This window comes from Schistocerca gregaria, chromosome 1 (assembly GCF_023897955.1).
Source record: "Schistocerca gregaria isolate iqSchGreg1 chromosome 1, iqSchGreg1.2, whole genome shotgun sequence".
Taxonomy (NCBI): domain Eukaryota; kingdom Metazoa; phylum Arthropoda; class Insecta; order Orthoptera; family Acrididae; genus Schistocerca; species Schistocerca gregaria.
The window spans coordinates 517,578,249-517,595,081 of record NC_064920.1 but is presented as its reverse complement, the minus strand read 5'-3'; the positions used below and the strand labels follow the sequence as shown (position 1 = coordinate 517,595,081).

The 16,833-nt window shown below is 44.1% G+C and overlaps 1 protein-coding gene across 1 annotated transcript in view; it reads left to right on the top strand.

The window, feature by feature from the left end:
• The window catches only part of LOC126354583 (syntaxin-like), an 81,719-nt gene that overhangs the window by 32,987 nt on the left and 31,899 nt on the right, over positions 1 to 16,833 (top strand). The window contains exon 2 of the mRNA XM_050004334.1: positions 2,222 to 2,302. Coding sequence (XP_049860291.1) covers positions 2,222 to 2,302 — 81 coding nt within the window. The remainder of the gene's footprint in view (positions 1 to 2,221; positions 2,303 to 16,833) is intronic.

The following is a 16,833-nucleotide window of genomic DNA, read 5'->3' as shown; positions in this document are numbered from 1 at the left end:
AGGCAAAAGGCACCGTATTAAGACTCGTCTGAGCTTTCCAAGTGATTTATTGTTTCCAACTACAGTGCCATGTTCCCCTCGGACTGCGTCAGCGGGTCCCGCAATGCTGAGGTCACACTTCACTGTCTGCAAAATGGCTTGGCGCAGAATGACTGCCTCAGCGACCCGTGCACGCACTGTGTGTCAGCCTTGTATGCCACCGGAATTGCAGTGTTGTCAAGGTACCAGCAGTTGACTCAGCAGTCTGCATCCCTGCCGCTCAGCGCTGCTCGGTGTGAGCTGCTCGGTGTGAGCTGCAGGCGGCCTGCTGCGTGCTCCTCGCCAGTGTGACTGAGATCACGGCAACAACAAGTGCCTGTGATGCGTGTCCAAATCTGTGGCCCATGCCTTGGGATGCCTTTGGTGTGTGTTGGAAGCCAGGATGACTGCCCACAGTAGCGAGCCGTGGAGTGGCCCTCTGCTGGCTGGCTAAGGGCCACACGTTGGCCTCAGTGGGTCGAAACAGTGACCCGCTGTGGACTGTAATGCTGGCGCCCCATCTGCTGCTGCATGTAGCTAGTGGTGTGACAGAACTGCCACACTTGAATGAATCTCATTAGAAACCCGCACCTATTTATATACAAAACCACTATGTATACTCTTTCAGCAATTTGACGGCTCTGTGGCCTCTATTCTACTTCGCAACTGTTGCTATGCGTAACTCACTGCAATCCAGCCCACATCTGGATGTAACTTGTGTTCAGAATATTACACAAAACTAACTTTCCCTATCCTAAATGGTGGTGCTGCTACAATATCAAACAGAAAGCAGAAATAGCAAAGTCAGTATTTAGGAATTTATTTATATATGAGAACACTACCAAACTGGTATCTCTCTGCCACGCTTACTTCCAAATGACTGACATCGACATTAGCATCCCCTGTATCCCCTTAAAACTGTGAAGTGTTTCTCTTGTTGATTTAGCAATTTTTTAGCCGGCCGGTGTGGCTGTGCGGTTATAGGTGCTTCAGTCTGGAACCGCGTGACCGCTACAGTCGCAGGTTTGAATCCTGCGTCGGGCATGGATGTGTGTGATGTCCTTAGGTTAGTTAGGTTTAAGTAGTTCTAAGTTCTAGGAGACTGATGACCATAGATGTTAAGTCTCATAGTGCTCAGAGCCATTTGAACCATTTTTTAGGAATTTTTGTAGCTGCTGGCTCACTCCTTGTAGTTGAAGCTTAGTTAGAACACTTCATGAGATCTGTCACCCAATTAGTGTTTGACGTATTTACCTCTTTTGTAGTTTGGTTCCATAATTGATTCTCATGAAGCAGAGGTCCTGCTAATCGGCAGCTCTGCAATACTATGTGTTTCTGAGGAAAGGCTTGACTTCCTCACATTCAGCAGCTGTTACTGGAGCAAAAGAATGTAACTTCTACTCATAACAGGGAAAAAGATGTCCACTACTTCCCTCTGACAAACATATATTTCCTTGAATGTGTGTACAGATCATTAGTGTGACTTGTGAATTAGAGTAGAATGTCTTTCAATAGTTCCACAAATGAATTTTCCAAAAAATGCAGGTACCTCTCTTCTTTCAGTTGCTGATTGATAATAAATGGACCTATCAAAAGGTTAGCGACTATGCTGCACCAAACATTTATGGCAAAACAAACTTGGAATTTGCTATACACTGAAGCATGTATATTTTCCCGTGACCATAGATGATTATTGCGTGTGTTGTTTATTCCATGTTGTGAATAACTGGGCTTCTTCAGTGAATAGTATGTATGGAAGCAAATGAAGATTCTCAATTACCCAGTGACAGAATTGAAGTCATTGAGCATTGTCACTAATATGGAGATTTTGGCCACACTGTATGTGAAATGGATACAGGTTTTTCACATGTAATGTTTCCCAAACAGGTGTCTGTGGGACATTCATACACAGGGACATTAGTTGTATGCTTGTACTGGGACTTTGCTCAACACTTGTGGTAATTTCTTCCTGTTCTTGCAAAGTTTGCTGATGTGCATGCTCGGACAAAAATGCCTACTTGGAAAAGAGCCCATTGCATGCAAAGTGATAAAAAATTTGGTAAACAACCTGCGATCAGGTAATCATCCAGTCAGAAAGTGACTGTAATATTTGTCTCTTGCAGCATTAGCACTAGCATCATGAATTGCTTTAAATTTAGCTCAATAAATAAAAAATTTTAATACATTTGTTTCATACTTACAGGTTCAACAAGGCAAGGATTATGGCACAGTCATTGTGCACATTGATGACAAGATCCAACATGTGGATGCTTTCCTTGAAAAGGTTTGTCATGGGCCTCAATACAAAAAAAAATTAGATCTAACTATGATTTTTCTAATTCAGTAATGCATTAAAACAAGGGAAAGTCCAGGCTGCAATAACAACAATGTGGAAAGGATAAAGGAGGCGTGAGTCACAGACAGGCAACATGAAAAAGAGAAAACAAACAAATTCTCACAAGTCCAACTTAGACACACACACACACACACACACACACACACACACACACACACACACACACACACACACACACATGATCACTGTCTGCAGCGCCCAAAGACAGTGGTCATTTGTGTGTGAGTTGTGCCTGCATATATGTGTCTCTGTTTTCTGTTTTAAAAGGAGGAATTTGTCTGGAAGCTTCAATATTTCAGCAATCTTTCTCATTGTGGCTGTCTGGGACAAAATGCCTTAACACAATACAACCAGCCTTAACAGGGGTTCACTTCAGATTTCAAGAAAGTACCCAATTTCATCACTACAGCATTCTGACAGTTAATGAGAACATGTTAGTATATGTTTGTAATTAAAGTTATGATACGGTTTCATACATAATATTACAAAGTAGCAGTTGAACATCAGCATTAACTATTAGGAGCACACAGAAAATCCTGTCCTTGATGTCTTCAGCTCTCAACATTAGACCTGTCATTTCCAGTTTGAAATCTCTGGATCAGTAACAATGTTAATGTTATGGGATATGGGAATATGGATAACTGTATATGCAACAAACTGTTCACATAAATGTTTATACATACATATATTTCAGCACAAACAAAGATACACATGTATGATGTACAAGGGACAAAGGCTGATTAAAACATTAACATGGCAGCTTGTTAGAGCAGTTAGAGCTCAATGATCATGCTTTATGTGCTCAAAGTGACCTATTAGTGCCGCACAGCCCCTTCCCACAGTATGAGGCCTGAGAGGAGGTTGTGTGGCCGTTGACGTCGGAGTGACTAGTGCGAGGCGGCATGCACATGACTGGAAGCTCCATCTCAGTCAGGGTGGCATGCGAAGGCGTGGTGACGGGCTGCAGGTCCACATCATAATCAGGCAGCCAGCGGGGGCATAAGATGCATTGACAGGCCCTGGAGTAGAGGTGTGGGAAGGGGTGCAGTGTGTGTGTGTGCCTGCCCCTAATGCAGATCAAACCATGCGAGGAGGTGAATGCACGAACTCTTGATGGATCGCACTTTCAGGGGATGGACAGGCTATGCACTATCTTGACATGTGGTTCCTCACTGAGGGTCGAGTCTGCAGTGTCTGTAAGGAGCACAAGCACACTGTCGTCGAAAGTGACAATCGACACATTGTCAACATGGTTAGGTGGTAAGTTGAAGTGCAAGTTGAAAATCAGGGTACAAGTCTCTCCAGTAGATGAAACGTCATCAAAACCTGCGCATGCGGTTGATGACGACACGCTCGGCAAGCCCACGAACTGCGGTTACGAATCGTCAGGAGGAGCAGACCCTACCATGGAATGTGCTAACTCATTATCAGGCTCAGCAATGGAAAATTCGTCCGGATGGTCCGGCTGGGACGGCAGATGGGCGTTAGAATCGGTGAAAGCAGGCTTGAGCCTGTGTAGCGAAACGGTCCGCGGGTGATCTTTAACCATAATGTCGAATGTCTTGTAGTCCCTCTGGAGTACTTAAAAGGGGCCGAGGAATGGGGGTTGCAGGAGTTGTCTAATGGAATCGTCCCTGAGCATAACATAGGAGCATGTGTTAAGTGTGTTTGGCAGTAAGTGTCCGGCAGGGAATGACTCAAGGGCGGGTGTAGCCATGCATGTCTAAAGTGGGTGTGCATTCTACTAATAAAGTCAGAGGAGGTGGGGAAATCCTCAGGTGCTTGAGGCAGGATAACTTGCCCAGGTAGAACTGGGTTTTCACCTAAAACGAATTCAGAGATGGTTACCTGTAAGTCAGGTTTAAAGGTTGAATGGAGGCCAAGTAACACCAAAGGAAACGCCTCAGACTAGAGGCAGTTATGGCACCTGAGTGCTCTTTAAGGATGCAGTGCCATCATTCCACTAAACCGTTGCTTTGCGGGTGGTAGGCTGTTGTATGAATTTTTTTAATACCGCAAAGGTTACATAGAATCGTGGAAGGTGCACACTGGTTGGTGGTGATGGTGGACAGGCAACCGAACCTAGCAATCCATGATGAGATGAATCTCTTGGCCAAGGTTTCTGCTGTGATGTTGGGTAAAGGAACAGCTTCCACCCAATGAGACATGCGGTCGATTGGGGAGAGGATATATCTATGGCTCTCTGACAGTGGCAGAGAGCCAATAAGGTTGATATGTACATGACGAAAACATCATTGCGGAGTGTAAAACTTGAAAGGGGGGTGGGGGGAAAGTGGTGTCTGATTTTGTTGTGTTGGCAGTAAATTCAGCTGTGTGCTCAGGTTTGACAGTCCTGCTTAACATTTTTCCAAACAAAACACTCAGTGACAAGGCATGTGGTGGCGTGGATGCCAGGTGGGCGAGGTTATGCAAGGCATCAAAGGCTTGTCGGCACAACATGGGAGGGAGCAACGGCCGCAGGGTGCCAGTAGAAGAGTCACACGACACTTCGTCCAAAACGCCAGGGAACTTAACTTTGGTAAACACTAGCGAAGTCTGAGGATCCTCATCAGAGGCCTGGAGAGCAGCGAGGTCGCATAAATCGACGATGCGTGAGACAGTATTGATCTGAAAAAAGAAATCAGCAGGGATGTTTTCTGTGCCTCTGATGTAACATACGTCTGTACCCGTGGTCTAGGGGTAGCATCTTTGATTCATAATCAAAACGTCTTCGGTCCCAGGTTCGATCCCCACCATTGCCTAAATTTTGATAAATAATCAGCATTGGCGGCCGAAGACTTCCGGCATAAGAAGTCAGCGTCATTCTACCAACAGCCTTGTCAAAGAGGGCGGAGGAGCGGATAGAGGTTCAGGGCATTCTCTTGTCCTAGGGGTGGGAAACTGCCCCTAAAGGCGGAAGAATCAGCAATGATCAACGACATGAGGATGCAGAAAGCAATGGAAACCACTGCATTAAAGACACGTAACGTGTATCCACAGGACATGTGGCCTGTAGTTGAAGAAGTGTCATGATGATATCTCCATTGGCAAAAGATTCCGGAATAGTCCCCCATTCGGATCTCTGGGAGGGGACTGCCAAGGGGGAGGCTACCATGAGAAAAAGATTGAATAATCAACGAAAGGATAATGTTCTACGAGTCGGGGCATGGAATGTCAGAAGCCTGAACATGGTAGGGAAACTAGAAAATCTGAAAAGGGAAATGCAAAGTCTCAATCTAGATATAGTAGGGGTCAGTGAAGTGAAGTGGAAGGAAGAAAAGGATTTCTGGTCAGATGAGTATCGGGTAATATCAACAGCAGCAGAAAATGGTATATCAGGTGTAGGATTCGTTATGAATAGGAAGGTAGGGCAGAGGGTGTGTTACTGTGAACAGTTCAGTGACCGGGTTGTTCTAATCAGAATCGACAGCAGACCAACAACAACAACGATAGTTCAGGTATACATTCCGACGTCGCAAGCTGAAGATGAACAGATAGAGAAAGTGTATGAGGATATTGAAAGGGTAATGCAGTATGTAAAGGGGGACAAAAATCTAATAAGTCATGGGCGACTGGAATGCAGTTGTAGGGGAAGGAGTAGAAGAAAAGGTTACAGGAGAATATGGGCTTGGGACAAGGAATGAAAGAGGAGAAAGACTAATTGAGTTCTGTAACAAGTTTCAGCTAGTAATAGCGAATACCCTGTTCAAGAATCACAAGAGGAGGAGGTATACTTGGAAAAGGCCGGGAGATACGGGAAGATTTCAATTAGATTACATCATGGTCAGACAGAGATTCCGAAATCAGATATTGGATTGTAAGGCGTACCCAGGAGCAGATATAGACTCAGATCACAATACAGTAGTGATGAAGAGTAGGCTGAAGTTCAAGACATTAGTCAGGAAGAATCAATACGCTAAGAAGTGGGATACGGAAGTTCTAAGGAATGACGAGATACGTTTGAAGTTCTCTAACGCTATAGATACAGCAATAAGGAATAGCACAGTAGGCAATACAGTTGAAGAGGAATGGACGTCTCTAAAAAGGGCCATCACAGAAGTTGGGAAAGAAACCATAGGTACAAAGAAGGTAGCTGCGAAGAAACCATGGGTAACAGAAGAAATACTTCAGTTGATAGATGAAAGGAGGAAGTACAAACTTGTTCTGGGAAAATCAGGAATGCAGAAATACAAGTTGCTGAGGAATGAAATAAATAGGAAGTGCAGGGAAGGTAAGATGAAATGGCTGCAGGAAAAATGTGAAGACATCGAAAAAGATATGATTGTCGGAAGGACAGAGTCAGCATACAGGAAAGTCAAAACAACCTTTGGTGACATTAAAAGCAATGGTGGTAACATTAAGAGTGCAACGGGAATTCCACTGTTAAATGCAGAGGAGAGAGCAGATAGGTGGAAAGAATACATTGAAAGCCTCTATGAGGGTGAAGATTTGTCGGATGTGATAGAAGAAGAAACAGGAGTCAATATAGAAGAGATAGGGGATCCAGTATTAGAATCGGAATTTAAAAGAGCTTTGGAAGACTTATGGTCAAATAAGGCAGAAGGGATAGATAACATTCCATCAGAATTTCTAAAATCATTAGGGGAAGTGGCAACAAAATGACTATTCACATTGTTGTGTAGAATATACGAGTCTGGTGACATACCATCTGACTTTCGGAAAAGCATCATCCACACAATTCCGAAGACGGCAAAAGCTGACAAGTGCGAGAATTATCGCACAATCAGCTTAACAGCTCATGCATCGAAGCTGCTTACAAGAATAATATACAGAAGAATGGAAAAGAAAATTGAAAATGCGTTAGGTGACGATCAGTTTGGCTTTAGGAAAAGTAAAGGCACGAGAGAGGCAATTCTGACGTTACGGCTAATAATGGAAGCAAGGCTAAAGAAAAATCAAGACACGCTCATAGGATTTGTCAACCTGGAAAAAGCGTTCGAAATTGAAATAAGAACACTGTGAATTCATTGTCCCAGGAAGGGGAAACTTTATTGACACATTCCTGGGGTCAGATATATCACATGATCACACTGACAGAACCACAGGCACATATTTATTTATTTATTTATTTATGCATTTATTTTACCTGGCAAGATTAGGGCCTTCAGGCCCTCTCTTACACCTAACCAGGCATACTCAGATTGAACGAGTTACAGTTACTAAATAACATTAAGAACATTTAACGTATTATGCAGTATTGATGTCAAACGAGAAAAAATTGAGATTATAACAGTAGTACAATGATAGTTATAACAATAAAAATAATTATAACAATCAACGATAATAATGATAATAATAATGATAATAGTAATAATAATAATAATAATAATAATAATAGTGACTAAGTATATGAAAGTAAACATACATTTCTTTTGTGAATGTCAGTTAGTTGGGAATTTTCTCGTTATATTCTTGCAGCTTGTGAGTTATTCTCATCGAGCAGAGACATAAGACGATAGAATGGGGTGAAAGAGATATATAAGAGGTAGATAGGTTTGAAGAAGAGAAAAAGAATGGTAAAATTCGAAGCTGTGATGGAGAGAAGAAAGAAACAGATGTTAGGGGCACAACAATGGTGGCTATACCGTCCCTAATATGTAAGTTTTGAGTTCCCTCTTGAATGTTGAGTAGTTCTGGATAAGACGCAGATCACAGGGGAGTGCGTTCCATAGTCGTATGGCTGAGATGGAGAATGACACGGAGAAAGATTTTGTGTTATGTAAAGGTACAGCCAAGATGATAGACGTATCCGATCTGGTATTGCGATTGTGGAATGATGATAGATGTTTAATGTGAGAAGATAAGTATTGAGGGCACCAGTGGCTAAGAAATCGATGAAGTAAGCACATCGTGTGGAGATCGCGTGCCTTATGTGGGCGTATCCAACCTAGCTGGGAGTATGAAGGACTGATATGATGATACAACCGAATATTGCACACGTATCTGACGCAAGCATTCATCACTAGCTCGAGGCATCTAGAATTTTCACTATTCGTGCCGTGTTGAACTACATCGCAGTAGTAAAGATTAGGCAAGACTAGTGTTTGGACTAATTTTTGTTTAACATGGGTTGGAAATATTTTTCTAAATTTTTGAATTGCATGTAGGGAGGAGAGCGATTTCCGGCAAGCTGTGACTGTTTGTTCTTCCCAGTTTAGGTGTTCATCCAAGATTATTCCAAGGTCTTTTACTGTTTTTTGGTATGGTAGTTGGGTACCATTGAGGAGTATTTTAGGGACCGTTTCGCGAAAGTACCGGCTGATTAACTTTGGATGAGATATAAGTGTGACCTGGGATTTCTTGGGGTTTAGTTTCAGACCTAGGTTCTGTGCCCATCGAGAAACAGAGCAAAGATCTGCGTTCATACTCGCTACTGCGCCAGCAATGTTTTTGGGGCTTGCACTTATGTACAGTTGGATGTCGTCAGCATATAGATGGTAGCTGCAGGAGTGAATCACTGAAGAAATATCATTAATATACACTGAGAAGAGTAGTGGACCAAGGACGGAGCCTTGGGGAACTCCAGAGTGCACGCTTTTCCATGATGACTTTTCCGACCCACAAACGACTTGTTGACTTCTGTTTTTGAGGTAGCTGTCGAACCAGTGTATTGCGCTGATTGAGAAATTCAGCTGTTTCATTTTAATTAGTAATATATCGAAGTCAACTGTGTCAAAAGCCTTGCTAAAGTCAAGCAGTGTTAGGATAGTAGCTTCACGTCTGTCCATAGCATGTTTAATGTCATCAGTTACTTTGATTAATGCAGTTGCTGTACTATGGTGCTTTCGAAAGCCTGACTGATATTCGTCATGGATGTTATGAGTTTTGAGGTAATCCGTCAGCTGTTCATGGACGATGTATTCTAGGGCTTTAGATATTGCAGGTAGTATGCTGATCGGCCTGTAGTCACCTGGCGACTTAGGGTTGTCAGTCTTGGGTATAGGCTGGATTAAACTTTGCTTCCACTCAGTAGGATATATACTACTGACAAGAGACAGGTTGAAGATGTCTGTGATAACTGGAATAATAGTGGCTACGACGTTTTTAATCATGCCAATGCTCACTCCATCATTTCCTACTGCCTCGGAAGAGATTCTCATAATTGTCTTGTGTACTGTGCCGGTAGTGACATGTTTTAGGAAAAACTTGTCTCTCAAGAGATTGATATCTTGGGGCTGGTAATTTGTCGCTGCGTGGCAGATTACAGCTGTTGAGAAGAAATCGTTTAATTCTTCTGCAGACGCTTGATAAACAGCGTCATATCTTCGCTTCCCTATACCGAAACTGCGCAGCTTTTTCCACAGTGCAGCAGGTTTTGATATGCCGCATACGACAGAGCGGGCATGTCTGATTTTGGCATTTCTCACGCTTTGCTTCGTTCTGTTTCGGAGTTTCCTATAAGCTTCGTACGCCTCGGGAGTTGGGTTACGCTTGAAGGCCCTGTGTGCAGCATCACGTTTATTCATTAACTGGCGTAATGCAGTGGTGAGCCATGGAGCAGGAGCTCTCTTTACCTTGACAGTGCGTTGAGGAGCATGTTTATCATACAGTGCAATAATTTTGCTACATAATTGCCGAATTTTTCCGTCTAAAGTCGGTTCATTGCTTATATCATGCCAAGGGATGTCTGAGCAATCCTTTTGAAGAGCGTCATGGTTAACATTTTTTAAGTTTCTGTAGGTTACCAGGTGAGATTTTTCTTTGGTAGTATGCACTGAGTAATTTAAGAATATCACGTCATGAGCAGAGAGTCCCGGAGCGGATGTCTGATTGGCGCGGATTATTTTATCTGGTCGCTTTGTTGCTATTATATCTATGAGTGTGTGGCTGTGTGACGTGTGGTGAGTTGGGTCCAGCGGTGTTAAACTCATATCATTGGAGTGGAACAGTCGCCTTAGTTTTTCGGCAGAGGGAGATTTTAACTGTAAGTCGATGTTTGTGTCGCCCATAATGATTATGTGTTCATACTGTGTCACGAGTGAGGACAGGGCAGACTGAAAGGAGGACATGGCACCGACGTTTGGAGGTTTATAGATTACTCCAATTAGCAGTTTCTGATTTGATGTATTTATTTCGAAAAACAAGAACTCTGCTTCTCCTTCGCCATTTGCATCCGATGCGCATAGTACAGTAGGTGTCAGATCAGAGCGAACATAGGCACCCACACCACCCCCGCGTCGTGTTTCACGATCTGCCCTTAGGAGAGAGTAACCAGCGATTCGGATAGCGTCGGAAGAAATGTTTGGTTTCAACCAAGTTTCAGAGACGAGGATAATGTGGAACAGCGATTGGCAGAACAGGTCACAGAACTCGTCGAAGTGAGCCGTTAGCGACTGCGCGTTCGCGTGGGCCACAAAGAGCCCGCCGCCGGAACCGGTCCGTCCCATTGTGGCCGCCTGTAGGACCGAGCGCGCTCCGTTTACCTGCTGGCCGGAAGAGGGACAAAAGCTGGATTTCGCGGGGGAAGACATGTTTACAGGTGTCCAAGGTCGTGACTGACTCAAGCGTCTGTGAACTAAAGGTGAAAAACACGCTGGAAGTATCGGAGAAGGGAGCGAAAAGAAAGATGGAAAGTGGCAGTAGTGGTTACGAAAAAGATAATAGTAGTAGTAGTAGTAGTAGTGGCGAAGATGAAAATAACAGATATAGAAAGGCGGTTGTAAGGAGATTCCTGTTAATGGAGAATGTTAATTCCCATTTAACTGACAATATGAGTATACATGAGCACTTATGATAGACAAATAAAGAAACAATATTTATGTGAAATAGACACAGGCAACAGGGCATGCACAATGTCGGCACTAGTACACTGTATATCCACCTTTCGCAGCAATGCAGGCTGCTATTCTCCCATGGAGACGATCATAGAGATGCTGGATGTAGTCCTGTGGAACGGCTTGCCATGCCATTTCCACCTGGCGCCTCAGTTGGACCAGTGTTCGTGCTGGACGTGCAGACCGCGTGAGACAACGCTTCACCCAGTCCCAAACATGCTCAATGGGGGACAGATCCGGAGATTTTGCTGGCCAGGGTAGTTGACTTACACCTTCTAGAGCACGTTGGGTGGCACGGGATACATGCGGACGTGCATTGTCCTGTTGGAACAGCAAGTTCCCTTGCCGGTCTAGGAATGGTAGAACGATGGGTTCGATGACGGTTTGGATGTACCGTGGACTATTCAGTCTCACCTCGACGATCACCAGAGGTGTACGGCCAGTGTAGGAGATCGCTCCCCACACCATGATGCCGGGTGTTGGCCCTGTGTGCCTCGGTCGTATGCAGTCCTGATTGTGGCGCTCACCTGCACGGCGCCAAACATGCATACGACCATCATTGGCACCAAGGCAGAAGCGACTCTCATCGCTGAAGACGACACGTCTCCATTCGTCCCTCCATTCACACCTGTCGCGACACCACTGGAGGCGGGCTGCACGATGTTGGGGCGTGAGCGGAAGACGGCCTAACGGTGTGCGGGACCATAGCCCAGCTTCATGGAGACGGTTGCGAATGGTGCTCGCCGATACCCCAGAAGCAACTGTGTCCCTAATTTGCTGGGAAGTGGCGGTGCGGTCCACTACGGCACTGCGTAGGATCCTACGGTCTTGGCGTGCATCCGTGCGTCGCTGCGGTCCGGTCCCAGGTCGACGGGCACGTGCACCTTCCGCCGACCACTGGCGACAACATCGATGTACTGTGGAGACTCCACGCCCCACGTGTTGAGCAATTCGGCGGTACGTCCACCCGACCTCCGCATGCCCACTATACGCCCTCGCTCAAAGTCCATCAACTGCACATACGGTTCACGTCCACACTGTCGCGGCATGCTACCAGTGTTAAAGACTGCAATGGAGCGCCGTATGCCACGGCAAACTGGCTGACACTGACGGCGGCGTGCACAAATGCTGCGCAGCTAGCGCCATTCGACGGCCCACATCGCGGTTCCTGGTGTGTCCGCTGTGCCGTGCGTGGGATCATTGCTTGTACAGCCCTCTCGCAGTGTCCGGAGCAAGTATGGTTGGTCTGACACACCGGTGTCAATGTGTTCTTTTTTCCATTTCCAAGAGTGTAAAATGGTGCAAGCTGTTCAAGATTCTGAAAAAAGTAGGGGTAAGCTATAGGGAGAGACGGATCATATACAATATGTACAACAACCAAGAGGGAATAATATGAGTGGACGATCAAGAACGAAGTGCTCATATTAAGAAGGGAGTAAGACAAGGCTGTAGCCTTTCGCCCCTACTCTTCAATCTGTACATCGAGGAAGCAATGATGGAAATAAAAGAAAGGTTCAGGAGTGGAATTAAAATACAAGGTGAAAGGATATCAATGATACGATTCCCTGATAACATTGCTATCCTGAGTGAAAGTGAAGAAGAATTAAATGATCTGCTGAACGGAATGAACAGTCTAATGAGTACACAGTATGGTTTGAGAGTAAATCACAGAAAGACGAAGGTAATAAAAAGTAGTAGAAATGAGAACAGCGAGAAACTTAACATCAGGATTGATGGTCACGAAGTCAATGAAGTTAAGGAATTCTGCTACCTAGGCAGTAAAATAACCAATGACGGGCGGAGCAAGGAGGACATCAAAAGCAGACTCACTATGGCAAAAAAGGCATTTCTGGCCAAGAGAAGTCTACTAATATCAAATACTGGCCTAAATTTGAGGAAGAAATTTCTGAGGATGTACGTCTGGAGTACAGCGATGTATGGTAGTGAAACATTGATGGTGGGAAACCCGGAACAGAAGAGAATCAAAGCATTTGAGATGTGGTGCTATAGTCGAATGTTGAAAATTAGATGGACTGATAAGGTAAGGAATGAGGAGGTTCTACGCAGAATCAGAGAGGAAAGGAATATGTGAAAAACACTGATAAGGAGAAGGGACAGGATGATAGGACATCTGCTAAGACATGAGGGAATGACTTCCATGGTACTAGAGGGAGCTGTATAGGGCAAAAACTGTAGAGAAAGACAGAGATTGGAATACGTCAAGCAAATAATTGAGGACGTAGGTTGCAAGTGCTACTCTGAGATGAAGAGGTTAGCACAGGAAAGGAATTCATGGTGGGCACAGAGGGGCTGGGTCCTAGGGAGGGTTGCAGAAGTCGTCCGCCAGTGGTTTGTGCTCAGTAAGGATGAAGAAAAAACAGCCCTCGATGTCAAGGCGAAAGTGTTTGATGGCTTCATAGACCACCAGAAGTTCTCTATCAAAAGTGGAATATTTCTTCTGTGCTGTAGAACGTTTTTTTAGAGAAGAAATAAAGTGGTGAAACCGTGTCACCTTTGTGTTGCTGTAATACTGCCCTGACCGCGATGTCACTGGCATCCATAGTGATGAACAACTCAGCAGACGGATCGGGGTGGGCGAGTACGATGGCGTGAGCTAATGGTATCTTTCAAGCCCTGAAGGCTCTAGCGTAGGTTCAGTCCAACAGACTGGCTTAAGGCACAAAGTCTGTTTGCCAGACGGCGAGTGCGTCAGTGGGGCCTTCACGGCGGCGGCAGAAGGTAGATGTCAGCGTTAATAATTTATAGTACCCAGGAAACATCGGAGTTCTTTGTACGGAGTCGGGGAAGGCAATGACATGATAGCCTGCATGTGGGATTTAGGAGGCTGTATTCCATCTGCAGAGATGGTGTAACCCAAAAATGTCACAGAAGACTGGAGCAGTTGGAATTTGTCTTTGTTGACCTCGACACCATTGGAGTTTGAGGTCTGGAGGAACTGGGATAAATGATCTTTGTGGTCCTCAGTCAACCTGCTGAAAATGTGGATGTCATCCATGAATTCAAAGCAGAACTCGAACTGTCATAAGATTGAGTCAATGAAACATTGCCATGTTTGTGCTGCAATCTTTAAGCCGAATGGCATGAAGTTGTATTAGAACAAACCAAGCAGCGTGACGATACCAGTCTTTGGAATGTCTTCCAGCGCTGCAGGAATCTAGTGATAGGCACGTTTTTACAGTCAATCACACTGAAGATTGTGGCGCCCGATAACATATGGATGAAATCATTTATGTTCTGCACTGGGTAATTGTCGATGACGGTACGAGCGTTTAAGCATCTGTAATCACCACACATTCAAAAAGAACCATCATGTTTCATGACGAGGTGAATCAGTGAAGACCAATTGCTGTCTGATGGCTGTAGAATGCTTGCCCCCAGAAGTTCGTTAATTTGTGCCGGGCCATGCAGTTATCTTGTGTGTTGTTCCATCAGTGTCGGAAGAGACTGAGAACTGCACACGAGGCTGAGTAATGTCCTAACGTGAACTTTTGGGATGAGTGGGATGCGATGAGGCATAGCTGTTAGCGTGATTGGGAAACGCCAGCACGAAAGTCACATGCCTATAATGAGTGCGGTGTGCGCTTGTTTGGAGAGGTCAGCTGCACATGCAGCAAGGAGCGGATCGGGGCCTGCAGCGGCTGTCTGTTGTTAGCTTGGCCTTGAGTAACTGGACCGGGAGAGAGAGGCATTGGTGTCATGCAGGGATTGGCGATGGCTCCCGAATCATGTGGTTGGTGTGCGAGAGAGGGGGAATGTTTACCAAAATGTGGGGCAACTGCCACATCGGGGTCACCAATATGGGAAACAGGAATACGGATAACTGTATATGCAACAAACTGTTCCCATAAATGTTTATACATACCTATATTTCAGCACAAAGAAAGATACACACGTACACTGTACAAAGGTTGACTAAAACATTAACATGCTGGCTTGTCAGAGCAGTTAGAGTTCAAAGATCATGCTTTACATGGTCGATGTGACCTACCGACAATGTAAAAGTATTGCTGTAGAGAGCACAATTATTATGTGCAGATCAACTAAAGAAAACGTAAGTAATATACACTAGTAAAATGTGGTAAGGGATATGAGGATGCACTGCTGACAATAGCAACAATAACAACTCAACAGAGAAATTATGTTATATTAATACCAAAGGATATTGTAGTGATTCAGAAATGCAACTTACTGATGATGGCATTCCTTGGTTGAGATGGAGAGAGACAATGAAGGGTACCAACTAAGCTCTTGGCACCAGCTTATAGTCCAAGGTGAGTTGATACAGATTTAATATTACCAAAATAGAAATAATGGTGTGATGTTAATTTCAAAATATAAAGTTTTGGGAGAATCCTTTATATTTTTCTTGAAATTAAAGTTACTAATTATCTTGGAAATGAGGATTATTTTCTAACAAGGAGTTTGTCAGTGCACATTGCAAGTAGAAGAAGAGAGGCTGGAACAAAAAGTAAAATCTTCTGTCAGAATAAATGCATTCTCATCATTAATATTACACACGCTGAGGAAAACTTGCAATTTGCTTGCTGGGTATGAAAGATCAGGCCTCTTAAAGATACCATCCAGGAACTGATTTAGGAAAACCACAGAAAATATGCCACTCGCGGTGGCCGAGCGGATCTAGGCTTCAGTCCGGAACCACGCGGCTGCTACGGTTGCAGGTTCGAATCCTGCCTCGGACGTGAATGTGAGTGATGTCCTTAGGCTAGTTAGGTTTAAGTAGTTCTAAGTTTAGGAGACTGATGAGCTCAGCTGTTAAGTCCCATAGTGCTTAGAACCATTTGAACGGAAAATATAAACATCCTCCCAACAGCAGTCCACTGTGCCAACTAATTTGGTTTATAACTGCAAAGTGTCACTTTAAGATCGCTAATGAGACAGGAAATATCAAACTGATTCACGAAAAATATGGACTGGTGTAAGGTCTGTATTATCAATGATTTATGAATAATTATTGTATTAAAATTACCAATTTATAAAAATAAATGTGACACATTTCCTAGTTTTCAGAACTACAAGTTCCTTCTTTGGGGTGAGGGGAGGGGTAGGGTAGGGAAGGTTAAAAAGAAAGGGCAGAATACTCAGAGCATTGGATGAGAGGGGCCCACCTACATTGAGGATGAGGATAGACAAAGATCATACAATAAGGCTTTCATGAATGGATGTCATAGTCGTTGAGTCTTCCGGGCTGTTCAGCTAAGGTAAAAAAATTTTTTTGCTCAGGCATTTCGTCCACAGCTGTGCTGGACATCTTTGGAGATGCTCCTGGAAATGCTAAGTTTTGTCCACTGACTAGTCAGACATCAGGAGTGATATAATCACTATGAAAAGTGGGTGTAGTAAAGTTTACACCTGATCGGCAGAGGCAATTTTTGTCAGAGATAAAACTTATCTATTGATTTTCACCTGTCAAGTATAAAAACTTATCTGTTAATTCTGCAGAGCCACAGTCCATATACCATCAAGTTTTGTGACTTCTTTTTTTCTGTTAAAATCATCACTACGCTTATATATTTTGATGCTTCTCTATACAGTCATGGGGATCAGGAATCTCTACACTTATCTTGCTTCATCACTGTGCTAATCTTTTTCGTACTTTTTTAAAATTGTGGAATTCCCCCAAAA